Here is a 17,176-nt window from a genome sequence, read left to right as displayed (position 1 = left end):
TGTCTGCACAGTTATTCCCCATTGAGGGATTTAAATCATAATTTTACAGTACTGGTGGGGTGTTACTGCACAGTAATAGTAAATATGTGTATAGAGGTTGCCTCTTTTGGGGACTGTGCAAGTCTTACTTGGGGCCTAAATTGGGCAACATTAGCCCCTCTTATCTACAGCACTTCGAGACAGCAGAACTGTGGCATGAAGAGCTTTTAACCAAAAATATAGGGGCTTATTTACAAGCCCCTTGCGCCACCGGTACGTCATTGTTTTTACGCAGCCGTGGCGCAAACAATGCGCCACACTGCTCTATATCTGCAAACTAACACATTGGGTCCAATCCGTAAGTTTGTAGAGTCCTGCGTCACAATATACCTGCGCCAGGTACAATGAATGCAGTGTATGGGTTCCCATGCAAAAAAGCCACATACAAGTGGTGCAGGAAAATTTACAACTTTTCACCGCATCACTCTATGACTTGAATGCGTCAGAATCCTCATGCCTGTCAGACCAGGCATAAAAATGGATGCAGGGTTTTTTACATGGGACTCGCTTATGTGTTCTGACGCATTGCTGGAGTTGCGTTATTTTTTTTACCAACTCCAGCAATGCGCCACTTTTGCACCAACAGATGCGTCAGAATTTCTGACGCATCTGTTAAATCCTTGCGCCGTGGAGCCCTGTATTGTAAATACAGCACATACATCCATGGTGTCGCAGGGACATATGGTGCCGACGCAAGGAAACAGGCACATCAATGGCGATGCGTCAGTTTCTTGTAAATGAGGCCCTTATTATTTAAATAAACATTATAAAGGAAGCATGTTTATACTAAAAATATGGGCTATTTTGATATACTTCATGGATAATTCATTTGTTCACAAAACACATTTCTTTTACGTCACACTGATTGTCACAGTATGAACTTGATACATTGTTCTTTTTTACAGCTCCGGAGACAGAAAGAACTGTGGATGATACAAATTATTCGGTAAGAGGACAAACCCTGAGGATGAGCTGTCTTTTCTGTGTTGTCTTTAGTCCTGTTCCTACTCTCCTTCTTCATCACTAAACCTTCTAGATCTGCAAACATTCCATCCACCCTTACATCATCAATGAAATGCACAGGGTAATCTGCCGCCTTTCAGTGTCAGGCACCATGTGCGGCGAATACATTTTCTCTCTCTTCCCTCCTACCCGATTGCCTCACTCCATTACTGCCTGCTTTAGGAGATGTTGGGGCGTCCAACTAATGATAGTTGAAGTGATTGTATTCATCTGTGCAAAATAAGGAAGAAGAACCCTGTGCATCAACAGCTTAGCCAGTGTGAGCTAAAATGTCATCTGTAAAAGTGGAGCCTCAGCACAAGGGATGCTGCTCTAAAAATGTAGAGGCACAAGGCTCTTTTTAGCAATTTTTTAGTAATTTTAGTCTTCAAAATAAACATTTTCAAAATGGCCAAATAAGAATGCTTGATCCGTTATATTCTACAAAAAAAGCATTTATAATTGGAAATTCTGTTGAAGTTATAAAATTGTTAAAGCCAGTGGAGGTTATTGGGCATTGAAAATGATGGGGCTCAGACACTTGCCTTTAAATGGTATGACATAAGTAATTAACGTCAATGACCCATATCCTCCAACCCATGTGATTTTTTCGTGGTGCTGAGTTCTACCTTCAAGAAAAAAGAAATGCCAAGCAGGGCATTTTGAAACATCATTTTCAAAAGAAAACAGCTAAATGGCTATTGATCTCACCAGCAGTTTTGAGGGAGTCACTCAGAACATATTCAAATGCTTTATTAGTTTCACAAAAAAGCAATCCGTCCAAAAGTGCATTTTAGTAGCTCCTCCAACAACAACAATATTTGAAGAACAGCAGGCCAAACATCGCATTTTATATAGGCGTGGGTGGAGTTCGCGGAGTTCTGCTAAGTGGAACTCCGCAAAGTGCTGAAAAAAGTCTGCCGCACTCCGTGGAGTTCCGCGAGTGGCCGACTGTGGTAAGATGCACTGCTCACGCTCATTTTCCGTGCTGGGAGTTTGTCTCGTGCTGTGAAATCAGCACGAACGGCACCACATGCAGTGTAAGAGAGCACTGCTTCTTTCTGCTGCTCGAGTAGATGTTCTACATGAGCGGCAGCTCCTTCAACGCAAGCAGCAGGTTTCTCAACGCGAGCGATAGGAATCTGCCACGGCCGCCCACATTGAGAAATCTCACCTGGAGGTGCTCTAGCATGTGATTTTTCGCGCTCGTCAACTTAACATTGGCGAGTCGCGTGAGAGACTAAATTCTTGAACAGTGGTTAGGTTATAAATTGCGCAAAATCAATACAAAGTACACAGCAAATGAGTAACAATGAAAAGATGCTCAAGGGAGCAATGGGAGGCAACCACTACGAATCCCAAAATCTTCCATCACACAAGGTAATAGACGATAATCAAGTACAAAAACGATTTGTTCCCGAGCAATGCGAAAAGACACTGTTCAATAAAACAATGGCTGTTATCTTACAGACAAGATCCAATCCATATATGTTGAACATTTTTCTTCTTTAATATTGCAGTAGCCTTGCAGTAGCCAACACGTGTTTCGTCTTGGGGCAAATAACCCCTACGACTTCCTCAGGGCATCAATATTTAAAGTTCATTAACAAGTATGACGGGAATAATGGAAAGGTCAATCAGTATTTAGATCACAGTGTCAAGAACCTCAGTTATAACTCCGACAAAGTGGTCGTGTAAGGGTATAGTAACGCGCAGCAGTAGAGTCCTGAAAAGCAGAGAGTGCTCCGTAAGTAATTTGGGGTCCAGTATCAGTCAAAAGTCGCGTGAGAGGTAAAACTCTGCCTCGCAGAGTTTTTCAGAATTCTGTGCGGAGTAGGCAAAACTCTGTGAAATCCGCCAGTTGAGCGGAATTCGTTGCCCCCTCGTGATTTTATAGACATTGGCTAAAAACTGTTTCACATTGTTTCTAGTTAATAAAGATGTGTAATTGTAAGCGTACCTTTTCAGTTTTCGAAATGTATAAATCATCTGTCAATTCTGCCTGCCAGTTTTTATCACTCTTTTTTGTGTTATATAGATCCTTTTAAGTATATTGATATTCATTTATTATAATTCGGTATCCATTTGGAAGTGGCGTGTTGGTAAAATATAAAGTAACAACAGTTGCCAAACGTTAATTATCACAGTGCCGGCCAAGCTACATTTTACTAGAACAGCTATGTTTGTGAATTTATAATTTATATTTTCAGTTTTTTTAAAGAGAACAAAAACAAAATATTGATGCCATTGCACTGAAATAAATAGAAGATATTACATTGCAAAAGTGGTCCCAATGAACAATTCATCAACAACACAAAATACAATAAATAAATAAAGAAGAGATACTAGAGGAAATACATAGTGTATTTAGTAATCAGTGTTATTTAATCACACTGAAAGTACATCAATTTGTAACGTTGTTTAAACAATAATGAAAGGTAGTGCCCCTAGGAGGCAGAAAGGAGGGGAAATGGGTAATGAGGTAGGTGTTGTGATTGGAGTGAGGATAACAGGGTAAGTAGAGAAGATATAGTGCAAATCACACAGTTAGTTACATAGAAAAACAAGGCTCATATCTTAAGCCACAAGATTCAAAATGATATCCAAAAGATAAATAGCCATGATTGAGAGCAATATCACAGTGATTAATCACTGTTTATCAAGCTGTCAAATGATACAGATGTTGACGTTTCGACCCCTATAACACTGTAGGTTTTTTATCCCTTATGATGGGGTCTTCCTCAGGACGGGAGTGAGAGGGAACCGGGACACCTAGGGATAGAACATAAAAGACACCTTAACACTAAGAACGCCGATACTGCTCATAGACTAAATGTAAAGGGGCCAGAGCCCTATGAATTACCATAGACACCCCTTCACTGGTGGTTAATTCGGAGGCGTGGGCTTGTGGGCTCCAAAGTAGTGAGAGCGATGGACAATCACCTGCAAGAGTAAAGTGCAGGATGAAAGAGGTCCCTCCGTGAGTATAATTGATTGGATGGGGACTGAGGTGGATCAATCCACTTACTTGAATGGATATCAAATTCCTTCATAAGAAACGAAGCCGGACTACTCAGCTGGGCCTTGCAATTAATTAAATTCTAAAACAAAACGTAAAAACAGGTGCTAATTAGGACTGAAGGTTCACCACCACCAGCGCTGGAAACATGCTACATTTTGCCACAAAGCATACTTAGAAAGTGGAATTACCTGATGAATTCCTTAACCAGGCAAAAATGCTCCGTGCATGTCACAATCTACATATAATGAAAAAGAAGAAAAGTAACGGTTTAAAAAACGAGCTTGGTGCTCTAAGTGATATGAAGAGCGTCTGGGAAGGATAAGCGCATTTGTGAAAAACTCACCGCTTCTGTCAGAAAACGTCTCCGTTCAACAGATGGGAAACGGAGCCCTGGCGAACCTTCTGTTTAAATAGAGAGGCTCGTTAAAGCCATGCACGAGGTGTGACGTGGCTGCAAGGACGCTCGATGCTTGTCAATCCTGACAAGTGTGATGGAAAACAGACTGTCGAGATTCTGCAGCTTCACTGGAATGAAAATTGCCGGGAAATGGCCCGACCTACATTAGTGAAAAACTTGTAATGGAGTGTAATAAATTACATGATAAAGCACAGGGCAAAAGCATGAACGAATACTCTTCTAAAGACATAGCACCAACCAAGTAGATTCATTATAAAGGGATAAATGGTGCGCAAGAAATCCGCGGTTTCTGTTTAACAGTGAACGACATTCAGAAGAAAGACACAGAAGAATAAATAAACATGTTGTCACACTCATGTTTTATGATAAGGTTAGAAAATATGTATGTATAGGGGCTTGACTATAACGTTTCATTGTGTGACCTGTCACCTGGCCGGATTATTTAAATAGCATGGTATCTCACATTAAGTGGTGAGGACAGCTGTATTGTAGCATGGAATAAGGGCTCAGTTACAGCAAGGGAGCACCATAATCACATTGTGCGCATATTGCATGGAAAGGTTACTGTAACACGAAATAACAACTTCATATTACATGGAAAGGTTACTGTGACATGAAATAACAGCTTCATACATGAATAATCCTACATGGATGCCGAGTGTGAAACGGAACCTGTAATGGGAAACTCACTTAAGACTATAAAGAGTCATTCAGCTGCGAGACATGCGAGTTGAGCATGACTGACTTCAGATTCATTCAGACCGTTCTGTGTGGAGTCCAAGAGGGACATCCATTTGCAGTCCCTTATATTTAGGATCATTCCAAAATCCCCACCTCTGGGGCCAAGGGAGGCCTTCTCAAGCACTATCCAATGGAGTTCATCTGGGCTCTGGTCTGCAGCTCTGAAATGTTCGACCAAAGGCGCTCCCTGTACACCATACCTTATCCGACTACAGTGCTGTAGAATGCGTGCTTTTATTTTTTGTTGTGTTTGGCCAACATATATAAGGCCGCAAGGACACACAATTCCATAAATCACATTATTAGTGTTACAGTTCGTGAAGGATTTCAAGTTAATCACGTGGTGTTTATAAATTAACTGTTTGGTTTGAATAGTTGTTTGGCATGCCTTGCACTGGCTGCACTTGAAACGGCCCAGTGTCGGTGGTAGATTCCACAGAGATTGGATCGATGGTGCCTCAGGTGGTTCTAGGAAGGAACGCACTATATGGTCCTACACACTCTTGGCTTTCTTATATGAGTGCATGGGTGGGTTGACTTGCTCTATATCATCAGAAATCAGGGCCCAGTGTCTATTCTTGATGGCATTACTCTGTGTAGAGAAGGTGGTGATGCATATCATCCTTTGCATGGATCCATCTCTCTTTTCTTTAGGTGTCAACAGGGTCTCACAGGGACTGTACCAGGCCCTTTTCTGTGCTCTTTTAATTATCCTCCTAGGGTAGCCTCTCTCCAATAATCGGATGGACAGGTCATCTGATTGAGCCATAAAGTCGGTTTCCTTGGTACAATTCCTGCGGATCCGCAGGAACTGTCCGAAGGGTAGATTATACCCGAGTCCTCTCGGATGGTAGCTGTTGTATCTAAGAAGAGAATTCCTTTCAGGTGCTTTGTAATACAGTGTGTTATACAGTTTATTCTCCTCATTCCGGATAGAGATATCTAGAAAGTCAATTTCTCTGGAGTCTGATTGTATGGTAAATTGTATATGTTGACTGCTTCCGTTGAGCCAGGAGTGGAACATGCCCAGTTCTTTAGAGTCACCAGTCCAGATCATAAGTATATCATCGATATTCCTCCTCCACAAAGGCACCTTGTCTCTGTAGGGGTTTGACTCGCTGAAGATGAAAGACTTTTCGAAATTGTCCATAGAAATAATGGCCAAGTCCGGAGTGAAGGCAGCCCCCTTCACCACTCCTTTCGTTTGTAGATAAAAGTGACCTTGAATAAAGAAGAAATTTTTGATCATTGCTATGCGTAGTAATCCAATGATAAATTCTGTCGGGACCGCTGTTGGTGCCGGTCGCTGATCCAGTACTTCACCCATTACTTCAAGAGCAGATTGTTGGGGTATGCTGGAATATAAGGACAATGTCACAGGTCACCAGAAGTTGTTTACTCGGATCAAAGGGACGTTGATCAACGAGTTTAATGGTTTGCATCGTGTCCCTCAAATACATTTGTGTTGCCTTTGCTATCGGTTTAAGGAAAAAGTCTATGTATCTGCATAACGGTTCAAGCATTGAACCACATCCTGAAACGATGGGACGTCCTGGTGGGTTCTGTGTATCCTTGTGGATCTTGGGCAAGGTGTATATGGTGGGGAGCCGGGGTTGTTTCTGATTGAGATATTGGAATTCATGATTGGTTAGAAAGCCTTGTTCAAGACCATATTTGGTGAGGGTCAATATTTCTTGGGCGAGATCCTTGGACGGGTCTGATCTTATTCTTATATAGCTTACTCCATCCTGTAGTTGGTTGAGGATCTCTGTCTTGTGCTTGGTTACATCTTTTACCACAATGGCGCCACCCTTATCCGCGGGTTTAATCACAATGTCTTTGTTGTTTTTCAATGCCAGAAGTGCTTCATTCTCCATCTTCTTGATGTTGTATTTGGTATGTTTGTGCTCTTTGAGTATTCTGGCTACATCTCTCAGGACAACGCTCTGATAAGCTAAGATTCTATTCATCATGGTGTGGGCTGGTGGGACGAAAGTAGAGGGAATTCTCAATCCTGTCTGTGATGATACCAGGGATGATGGAGAGTGTTTAAAGAAATACATTAGATGCATCTTCCTAAACAAACGATGCAGTTCCGTTTTAATTGAAAATTCGTTCGGGTGTGCTGTAGGGACAAAAGAGAGACCCTTACTGAGAACGCTGGTTTCTTCATCTTTGAGATGCCTGTTCCCAGAGATCTATCCCTAGGTGCCCCCGTTCCCTCTCACTCCTGTCCTAAGGAAGACCCTGTTGTAAGGGATAAAAAACCTACAGTGTTATAGGGGTCAAAACGTCGACATCTGTATCATTTGCCAGCTTGATCAACAGCGATTAATCACTGTGATATTATTCTCAATCATGGCTATTTATCTTTTGGATATCATTTTGAATCTTGTGGCTTAAGATATGAGCCTTGTTTTTCTATGTGACTAACTGTGTGATTTGCACTATATCTTCTCTACTTACCCTGTTATCCTCACTCCAATCACAACACCTACCTCACTACCCATTTCTCCTCCTTTCTCCCTCCTAGGGGCACTACCTTTTGTTATTGTTTAAACAAGGTTACAAATTGATGTACGTTCAGTGTGATTAAATAACAGAGATTACTAAATACACTACGTATTTCCTCTAGTATCTGCCCTTTATTTATTTATTGTATTTTGTGTTGTTGATGAATTGTTCATTGGGACCACTTTTGCAATGTACTGTTCTATACCCAGGTCCCAGTGACATATTTTGGGTTCACCCTTTTTTGTAACTATAAATAAAAGGTAAGCAAAGCCTCAGGTAAACATCCATGTTTTAAGTGATTCACTAAAAGCCAAATGATATGGGGTAGAATAGAGAGGCAATAAGAGGCAGTTTCAGAACTTGGAGGAAAGAGCATCCCCTTTGAGGGATTTGTGAAATCTGGGGATATGAAGGGGAAAAAAAGCAGCCGAAGAGTGCAGGGTGCATGGTGGAGAGTAGCGAGTACAAGGTTTTAAAAAAATGGCAGATACAGCGTCCTTAAAAGTGCCTTTCTTGGTAACAGTTAACCAAGGTAGACAAACCAAATGACTCGAGACAGTTACAGGACATGGGAGGCAGAGAAGAGCAAGAGCGGTAGATTTTTGAATACGGTGTAGACTGCAATAGAAAGCTTGGAATGCCTGATTATAAGAAAATGTCACTATTAGCATTATTAACAACCTAATTCGATAGTGAAAGTAGATTTTTTTCATAACTACTGGACAATAACCTAAAAAGTGTACTTTGTGCTGCGTGAGGGCAAATTGAATTTAAATAAGTTTGCCTGATAGCCATGCGAGTGACTGAAATCAACTCACGGGAATATGTGTTGACCACTAGCCTGGAGGACAAAGGTACTGGTCTGGGAGCAGGAAAGTTCAAGGGGTATCAACAAGAGACCACATAGATGGAATGAGTAGTGTGAAAGGGGACAGGACAAGAGAGCAACATAAAGAATTGCTGCAGTGACCCTTACTTTTAAGTTGAGATCCCAAATGAGAGTTCTAGAAACTGACACCATTATTTCCAAAGGCCTCCTCAGACATTCATCTGTGCTCCCAGCAGGAAAGAAACTGCTTCCAACAGAAAAAGAGAAGTTTTCTAATTTCAAAAGGGGTGTGCTTGAAAAGGAAGAAGTATCCTGCAAGGGGAAGAAGACTAGGCCATCTGGATGGGGGACTCTGGAAAGGTTTAAAGGAAAGAAAGAAATAAACAACTGCAAAAGCAGGTGGTTTCCCATGACAAACGGGGTGTAGGGAATTAGCCAATCACTGCATACTGTGCAGAATAAGAATGGAACTTACCACTAGCTCTACAGAATTCCTCGGCATGAGAGCACCTGGAAGAAAAAGAATTTTCCAAGCTGCTGGGGAAAGAAGACTGAAGAATTTCAGACTCCAGCTGGTACCCAGGGACAGAAACTACTTTCAATGCGTCAACTGGTTGGTCTGTTGTTGCTACAGGGAGACAAAGGCAGAAGGTCTTGCCCTTCTATAAAAGATCCAGCTGACCAGTCGGGACTAGACCCTGAGAGCTCCTTGGCTAGAGAGATACATGAGCCATATATATGAAAAAGTGGCACAGAGCAGCGCAACAAGTCACCTTGCTCCACTGTATCACTTGGAAAGGGCAAGAATGTGCCTTATTTAAGGCAATACGCCACATTCCTGTCCTTTCCCCTGTGCTGGTGCACAATGGACTGCCTAGCGCCAATGCAGGCACCCTTGCAGTATGGTGCAGCGGTCCCTGCATTGCATGCAGAATTGTTTTAGCGTAGGAAGGGGCACCTTCCTGCACAAAAACAATCCTGAGAGGCTTTTTCCTCTCTTTATGCATGGTGCAATGCACCACACATAGAAAGAGAAAAAAACTAGGAGAAATAAAGATATTTCTCCTCATTATGCCTCTCTTGGGGAGTGATATCTTTTTGGCCCATTCCCACGTTTACGTGTTCTTGTAAATCTGGAAATGTGTCAAAATCTGTGGATGTTGCATAGGAACACCCACACAATACCCATAGAAACACACCATGCCTTGAATGATGCAACAAAGTGATTTGCGCTGTGTTACATTACTCAAGATTTATGAAGTCACGCATGGTGGCCTTGTGTGGCATCATAAATCTCATTTTTCATTTGCGTCGTTCTTGCACCATGTTGCGTAGTGCAAGAGCGATGCAAAGGGGCTCATAGCTATGCCCCCTGGTTCTTAGAAACCTGCACTAAGGACCTGGGGCATTTAGGTAAAACCAGTAGCAGCGTCCCCAGTATCAAGAAATTCATTTTGGCGGTGCCCCATATTTCCGCTACCCTTGTAAATATGGGACAGCATCAAAATCGATGGGTGTTGCGGCGGAACACCCACCGCGCCACCCATTGCCTACCCCTTTCATGCTAAGTATAGCGTGAAAAGGGTGCCTTATTTACTAGGTGGTGTTAAGCCATGTTAAGTGGCTTAACGCTGCCTTGTAAATAAGGCAAAGCCCTCATCGCCACAGGAACATCTTAAAAAGTGACGTTCCTGCGGGCATAGGGGCTTGTAAATATGTCCCCTAAAGTGTCACTGGGTGATTCCAAAGTATACTCTTGTTCTAGTGGTCAATTAAAAGTGACTTGTGAAGATGAAGCCCTCTTAAGAGCTGTAGTTGGAATACTTATTTGCCTGGCATTATAATTTAAGTGATTAAACCTGTGTGTATGTGCGCTTCTACCTAGGTATTTATACGTGAATTCCAGTAGTCAATGGCATAGAATACCAGTGAATATTAATGTTCAAAGTACATATTGTATTCATTTATCAGCCATTGTGAGATTTTCTGTGTCATAACGTAAACTAATCCTTTACGGAAACTACCATCTCAAACGCATGATCATGAAAACTTGAGGGAATTATTTATTTTCAGCTTCCAATAAGTTTTTGGAGTTCGATTATGTTTGTAAGGGTTAACCTAGAACAGTCTTAATGCGGGCGTGCTGTGTGTTAAGGATCCCTCAATTATAAATAAATACTTGTTTTTAAAGCTAATTTTGTTCATTTGTCTCTGTTTCTTACAGAGTTTAACATCACCACAAAATGTCACAGTTAGTTTGCCACAATCCCAGGTTACAGTGACATCATCAGATATAATCATTGATATAAAAATGAAGAAAAATAACGTCATCAGCTCTGAAACACCGCTAATGTCTAACAGCACTGAAGGTAAAATATCCCTTTTCTAATTATCAAATACAACCTACTTGTAATTTATCGGCAATTTTAAACCGTATTGTAAAGCAGGTAACAAACACATCACCACATGTGAAATGGTATTGTATATCAATGTTTGCCTTACCTTAATGTTCCATTCATAGTAGTCTTTGATAAGAGCTTATATTTCAAGTGATATTTGAACATATGTATCCTATTTATACTGTAGAAGTGTCCACCAAAGACACAAGGAAATGAATGTTATATACGTTACATAATTCTTTCTCTTAAATGTACTTTTGCTGCAAATCTACAATGGTTTTAAACATTGACTGGAGCAAATAGAAATATATAATTTATTGTTCTGCCTTACATACTGTAAAGTATGAAAGAGAGCTGACTAATCTCCCAAAATGAGGGACAATTAAATGGGGAAAATGAAGAAAAAAAGCAGGAAAACTGACTTTTGAGGGCCAAAAGTACAAAACAATTTAGCGGTCGCAAACCTTGTGATTCGCTAAAATTGTGGAAATATAACCAACTAAAAACATTTTTCCTTAATAATAAACCCAATTTATGAGTTTTACTGACTCATAGAACAGATTTAGAAATGGTTTACTTATCGCTATTTGAAATGGCCATGTTGGGGGCATCCCTTTTGTTTGAACCACCCCTTTCTGGTTGGCTGATGGGATGCCTCATGCCAGGCAGTACCTACCACTCCCTTCAAGGGCAGGTGATTACACTCCCTGCATAACCTGTGCTTACCCTTGGGTAGATTGGCACTGACCACTCAGGCTTAATTCAGAGGCAATGTGTAAAGCAAAGGCACAGCAGTCACACTCGAAAAACACACTGAGCGTCACATAAGAGACTTCACAAAGGATGTATGTAAACACTTTTGTATTCAACACACATATGCAATCATTACAACGTGCACATCATATACTTTAGAGCATAAAACACATTTGGAAATATTACTAGCAGTACTAAGCTCATTCGTATTGTTATGACTTCCATTGTATGCATATTGTGGACAATTCCTAATCTACCCCTTCCCCCCCCAATGGAGAGAGCACCCTTATGCGGTACAACACGTAGTCCACCCCAGGCCCACACTAGCAATCCTGATAACACAGTCCCCCAAGGTATAGAGAACACCCCGGGTCACAATGATATCGAAGATATGTACATACACAAAAATAGAATACTTTTTAGCAGCACCGCGGTCCAGAGCAATGCGAAAAACCCAGTGGCAAATTTATTCTACTTTTCGCATGAAATCAACATATAAAGTGACACTTCCGGCCAGTGTCGTGAATTACAGGTAGTTTGCAGACTATCACTCCAACACACTCACTCTGCACCGCGACATGGTGCTCTTGCACACATACGCACTAAGCACCCTAATGCAATGCCACTGGTACCTAAAAGTTCAGTAGATTACACCCTGCAGACTCCATGGCGCCAGCCTCCCTCCACCCTCCGGGCCGCCTCGATTGTTCTATTCTCCCGGATGGAAGATAACCAGCCCCGCCTCCTGCATACTAGGCCGCACGTAGCAAAAGTCACACTTAGTCTGGGCCTTGGGGCAGCAGGTGGGGGTATGTAGCAAGTTTCAATTAGGAAGTAAACATAAACAAGTGGAGCTCAGCAGCCATTCAAGAAGTTCACCCACAGGTCTCAAAACACAATGGAGTCACGCAGTCATTGACATGCTTCCGAACTGTCTTGGAAACGTTACTTCAACTGAGTCAATCTCTCTCGCTACTACCTGGTGTCAAGATGTCTTCCGGAGGGGGCGGGTGTAGAGAGGTCAGTTGGTCTGCCATGATGAGAGTCAAAAGGGAACAACTGATGAATGGGGAGTAACACAGGGGAGCCTCTCGATAGGATGAGGTATCCTGAAGGTACACGATGATCATGGTCTTGTCCAGGCAATCAGAGCACAGCTCTAGTGGGTGTTGGTATGAGTCGCACCAGACACTTCAGGTATTCAAACACAGAGAGTTGCAAACCCCATACCTCCCTGGAAATGAGGCACAATGGCTGGCACATGTTGAGATGGGTTGCACCAGGCAATTCCGGTCACACACAATGAAGAGTTGCAAATTCCGTTCCTCTCTGAAAATGAGGCACAACGTCACAACATCCAGTGAACGATGATACAGGTTGCACCAGACCAGTTCAGTCACACACACAGGCACAAATTCAGCCAGAGTCACATGAAGTAGAATGAAGCAATGCTACGGGTACACCCCCACCTCCGAGGGCCATACCCTGTGAATAAGACGCAGCACGCAATGAGCATGGAGTCACCTTGTCGCACGATAGATGCGGCACGATCGACAAAACACGCCACATACGGTCCCACAACTGGTGAATTCGCTCACGACAAACTAGACGCTTATAAGTGTCAAGGTCCCTGCACTACAGGAACCACACACCTTAGATGCGGGCATGATGTCTGGGGCTCCGCACCAAACAATCTGGTCTCCAGGCACAAGTCTTAATTTCACGCTCACACTGCGCTACCCGATTGGATTCTTTAGCCAATGCGGGCACTTGAGAGGGCAGCACTCTTTAGGCGACACAGTTAGATGGTGTAGGTCCCTTGCAGGAGATCTTTGAAGTCCCTGAGAACTCTGGGAGAACAGGCATCTCGCAGATGAACCCTTGGAGAGCACACTTCAGGGCACCACACTTCAGCAGATCTTCGGCCCAGGTCAACCACTTTTCAGAAAAGGCATGCAGTCCCCTTCATGGGCAGTTATACTCTATGTGCACAACATAGTCCTCTGGCAATGTGCATCATGCAGTCCGGGTTCTCCGGTACTGCATCCCGGCAAGCATAGCTCATCCCTTGCTGAAGGACGGCACCAATAGTTATACTGTTGTGTTTCTTTGAAGTTCAGGGTGGTTAAAGGGGTTTCCTCTGGAACCACGGATGTCCCCCCTCAATTGTAGGACCTGTATACCATGGGGCCATGGAATGCAGATCTTAATCTTTAGTGGGGACATGTTCCAGCCCCTAGAGGCTAAGTGTCAAAACCTCTCTCTCCAATCTATCCCATTCGGCCCTAAAATGGCAGAGATCTGCAGTTCTCGTTGGTTGCCCATGGTTAATGGCTGTCACTTGGGGAATACACAGATGTGCTCTTCCGACCTCTGGTGTCCACTGGATCCAGGCACCATGGCATACAAGACTCTTAGAGCATATATGCATATAAGCGTCCATATTTTATAAGTTACATTTCTAAGCTTGTTATGCAAAAAAAAACCTTTACCATTGGAAACGGTTTGACCTGGGGAATCCATTGATAGAAATCCATTGATTGGAAGGCAAGATGGCCAACAGAATGGAGCTCTAAGTAGGAGCTCCCAATCTTTGGGGTCATTTGAGAAAATCCCTGCTTAGCCACCCCCGGCCCAAATCTCTATATGCTTTGTGGGAACCTCATGCAAGTAACTGGATGTAAGTAACTGGATTACCTTGGATTACCTGGATGTAACTGACTCACATACCACGTTGTCGAATCCACAACATTGAGACGAGTCCAGCTGGTGCTACGTCCACTGACAGAGTGTCCTTCTGCCTGATCAGCGACTGAGGCCCCTTCGGATGAGATAGGCTGCCTCAGCCGCTCCCGTTGAGAAGTGATCATGCCTGCTCATGAGTGGACCTGAGCCCCACATTCTACACAGGGAGATGTGGGATGACTGGAGCCTATGTCCACCTGACCGGAGTTAATCTAACCAGCATGGTGAGCACCTACCATGTAAGACTGGGATCAGGAACCGTGAGATCCGCCTACCCACTCCTCTTTGCGCTCTGACCAGAACCTCTGTTTATCCAATGGGGATTACACTGATGAGTGCAGTGTACTCAGAATAGAGCCTCTGTCTACCTGAACAGGGTCAATCTGGCCAGCTGAGGCAGGGAATGGGGCCAATCGAGACCAGCCTGCCCCCCTGAGTCTGGGAGGCGTGTAATTGGGTGCATGTCGTTTTTCCTTGACCGTGCTGCAGCAGCTTGGAGTCTTGGCTGCCTGAACTCCCATGGTGCTCTTTTATTTTGTTCGTTTCTGTGCACATGCTGCTCGTTTTGCCCCCTCTGCAGTATGACATTATCGTTGCCTGAAACTGAAAGAGGACCCTCCTTCACCTGAAAGTATCCTTCTGAAAACCACAAAGGAGGCGACCATCTTGAAGTGAGCCATGGCTTCCCATCTCAACCCAGATCTTGACCCAGCCCGTTACTCACCCCTCCACTAACCCTTTCCCTCCTACAGACAATGCTTCTTCATCGAGGTCTTACTAAGGGCATCATCCCCTTGTTGGGCTCTTACTGCAGTGGTTACGCCATCTACGTACAATCTGCCAGTCTCTTTATTCCCCAATGTCTGTTCTCACTGCCGGGAGCCCCACTTTTTCAGGATTGTGCTGGCTCTTATGCTATGTGCCTGTAGGTGCCTGTTAGGTTCTGCTCACGGGCTGATTATGTTTAGTGACACTTCTACCACCCCTTAAGGTTCATACTACTCGTCTCACGATCAGTTATGCAAGGCGTGTCGAATTATGCTCTTGGAATTTAATTCAATGCACTCTTCTGAATGCACCGTCTGACATGCTCCTTTAATTGTTATTATTGCATTTCTATTCACATACAGTTCTATATGCCTATAAGATGATTCTTACCTACCTTATGCCAATACTGGTTCTCTGTGCATAAATTGTGGTTTCATGTCGATGCTGTTACCTTTTGCCTGCACTGTGATTTCTGCCTATCCTACCTCGAGTATACAGTAGTAACCCTGCTTTTCTGATGTCTGCTAGTCCATGTTTACTCTGATACCTTACCCATGCTTTGTATGTACATTACGCCCTCAAATTACGTGACCTCTCCGGCAGACTGCACTACGAACCCACCACAACCCTCAGCTCCTAGATACCATGACTAATAAAAACTCTTCAGCATTCAAGGCCCCCTCTACTTCATAGGGATCCTACCAAATCTTGTTGACTTCCATCCAACATGCTTCTGGCACTGACACCCTACTCTTCCAAAGAAGTGCCAACCACTCTGCAACTGAATGGCCCACTGTTGCAACAGGCAGCGATCTCGGAGGATCCCCTGCCCTTGGAAGGGCTCTAGACTGCCAAAACTGCAGTAGGACTACACACTAATGTCCCATCGCAACACTGTCATGGAAAGATGCTGCTCTCATCACATACTGTATTACATTTCCATAAAACCTCTCCAATACATGCTGCTAAAAACTTCAAACACAAACTCCTCAAACAACATCCAGAGACACTGATAACAGATATTTTCAGTCCAACACATGGAGAACTTGAAACTGACTTTGTCTTCTACACTAAGAAACCCGCAAAATGGAGAGAGAACTTCCTACAACACATTCACGTAACTGATACGCCCAACATTCCTTATGGATGCAAGCTCACTATATCCCCATCCCAGAACTTTAGCAGAGAACTGTCCATATACATTTACAGAAATAGGAAGATCCTAATCCAAGCCTCTGAACAAAACCTAACTATTTTCGATCACCACTTCGATGGGCTTTGCGTCTCCATGCAATCCGCCCCCACCACCACCCTTCCACTCTCTCCCAGAGAAATAACCCTGCACCCCCTCCTCTACTAGCTGAACCTTCTACTTCCAAAACCCCTCGCACTTTCTATACCTCCAACTCCCATTCAGCCTCTTCCATTACCAGATGCCCTGAAGCTTCGGTTTCGCTTACCGAATTTCTTAGGTTTCGCTAACAGAATTTCTTTGGTTTCGCCAACAGAATTACTTTCCCCCTCTCCATGGCATGCCTCCACTGCCCAGCTTGATTCATCTATCACACCTGAATCCATCAACCTCAGCAGACTGGATATTATCTTATCTTCCACTCCAAACTTTGATGAGCTCCAGCATACTTCACTCCCCACTATAGAACCAACCGCCTCTCATCTGATCCCTATAATAGCCCATCTAGAACTCAAAATCAACACTATTCTGAATGAAATTTCATCTTTATGTAAGGGAACAAAGATTGGCTACATCCTGCCCCAACCTCATGTATCTATGACGAACACCAGTCCTGCCACAAACATGCACTTTGACCCTCCCATCATTCACCCCTAGGCAAACAATCCCCTGCATTTATCATCACCTCAAACCTAGACTCACCATAACTGGAATGTCACAGCGGGAGGCCGAAATACTGAGCAAAACTTATGAC

General features: G+C 43.4%; 1 protein-coding gene and 1 long non-coding RNA gene across 2 annotated transcripts in view; one reads left to right on the top strand and one right to left on the bottom strand.

The window, feature by feature from the left end:
- The window catches only part of TNFRSF25 (TNF receptor superfamily member 25), a 229,310-nt gene that overhangs the window by 197,291 nt on the left and 14,843 nt on the right, over positions 1-17,176 (top strand). Inside the window, exons 8-9 of the mRNA XM_085615187.1 lie at positions 945-985; positions 10,790-10,934. Coding sequence (XP_085471313.1) covers positions 945-985; positions 10,790-10,934 — 186 coding nt within the window. The remainder of the gene's footprint in view (positions 1-944; positions 986-10,789; positions 10,935-17,176) is intronic.
- LOC146868088 (uncharacterized) lies at positions 3,404-4,473 on the bottom strand. The gene is made up of 5 exons (XR_014966179.1): positions 4,407-4,473; positions 4,252-4,298; positions 4,070-4,142; positions 3,905-3,984; positions 3,404-3,813 (listed from the first exon to the last, which is right to left on the bottom strand). It is a non-coding gene; the product is annotated as an uncharacterized LOC146868088 (long non-coding RNA).

Source organism: Triturus cristatus, chromosome 1_2, assembly GCF_964204655.1.
Source record: "Triturus cristatus chromosome 1_2, aTriCri1.1, whole genome shotgun sequence".
NCBI lineage: Eukaryota > Metazoa > Chordata > Amphibia > Caudata > Salamandridae > Triturus > Triturus cristatus.
This window is presented reverse-complemented; position numbering and strand designations above follow the sequence as displayed.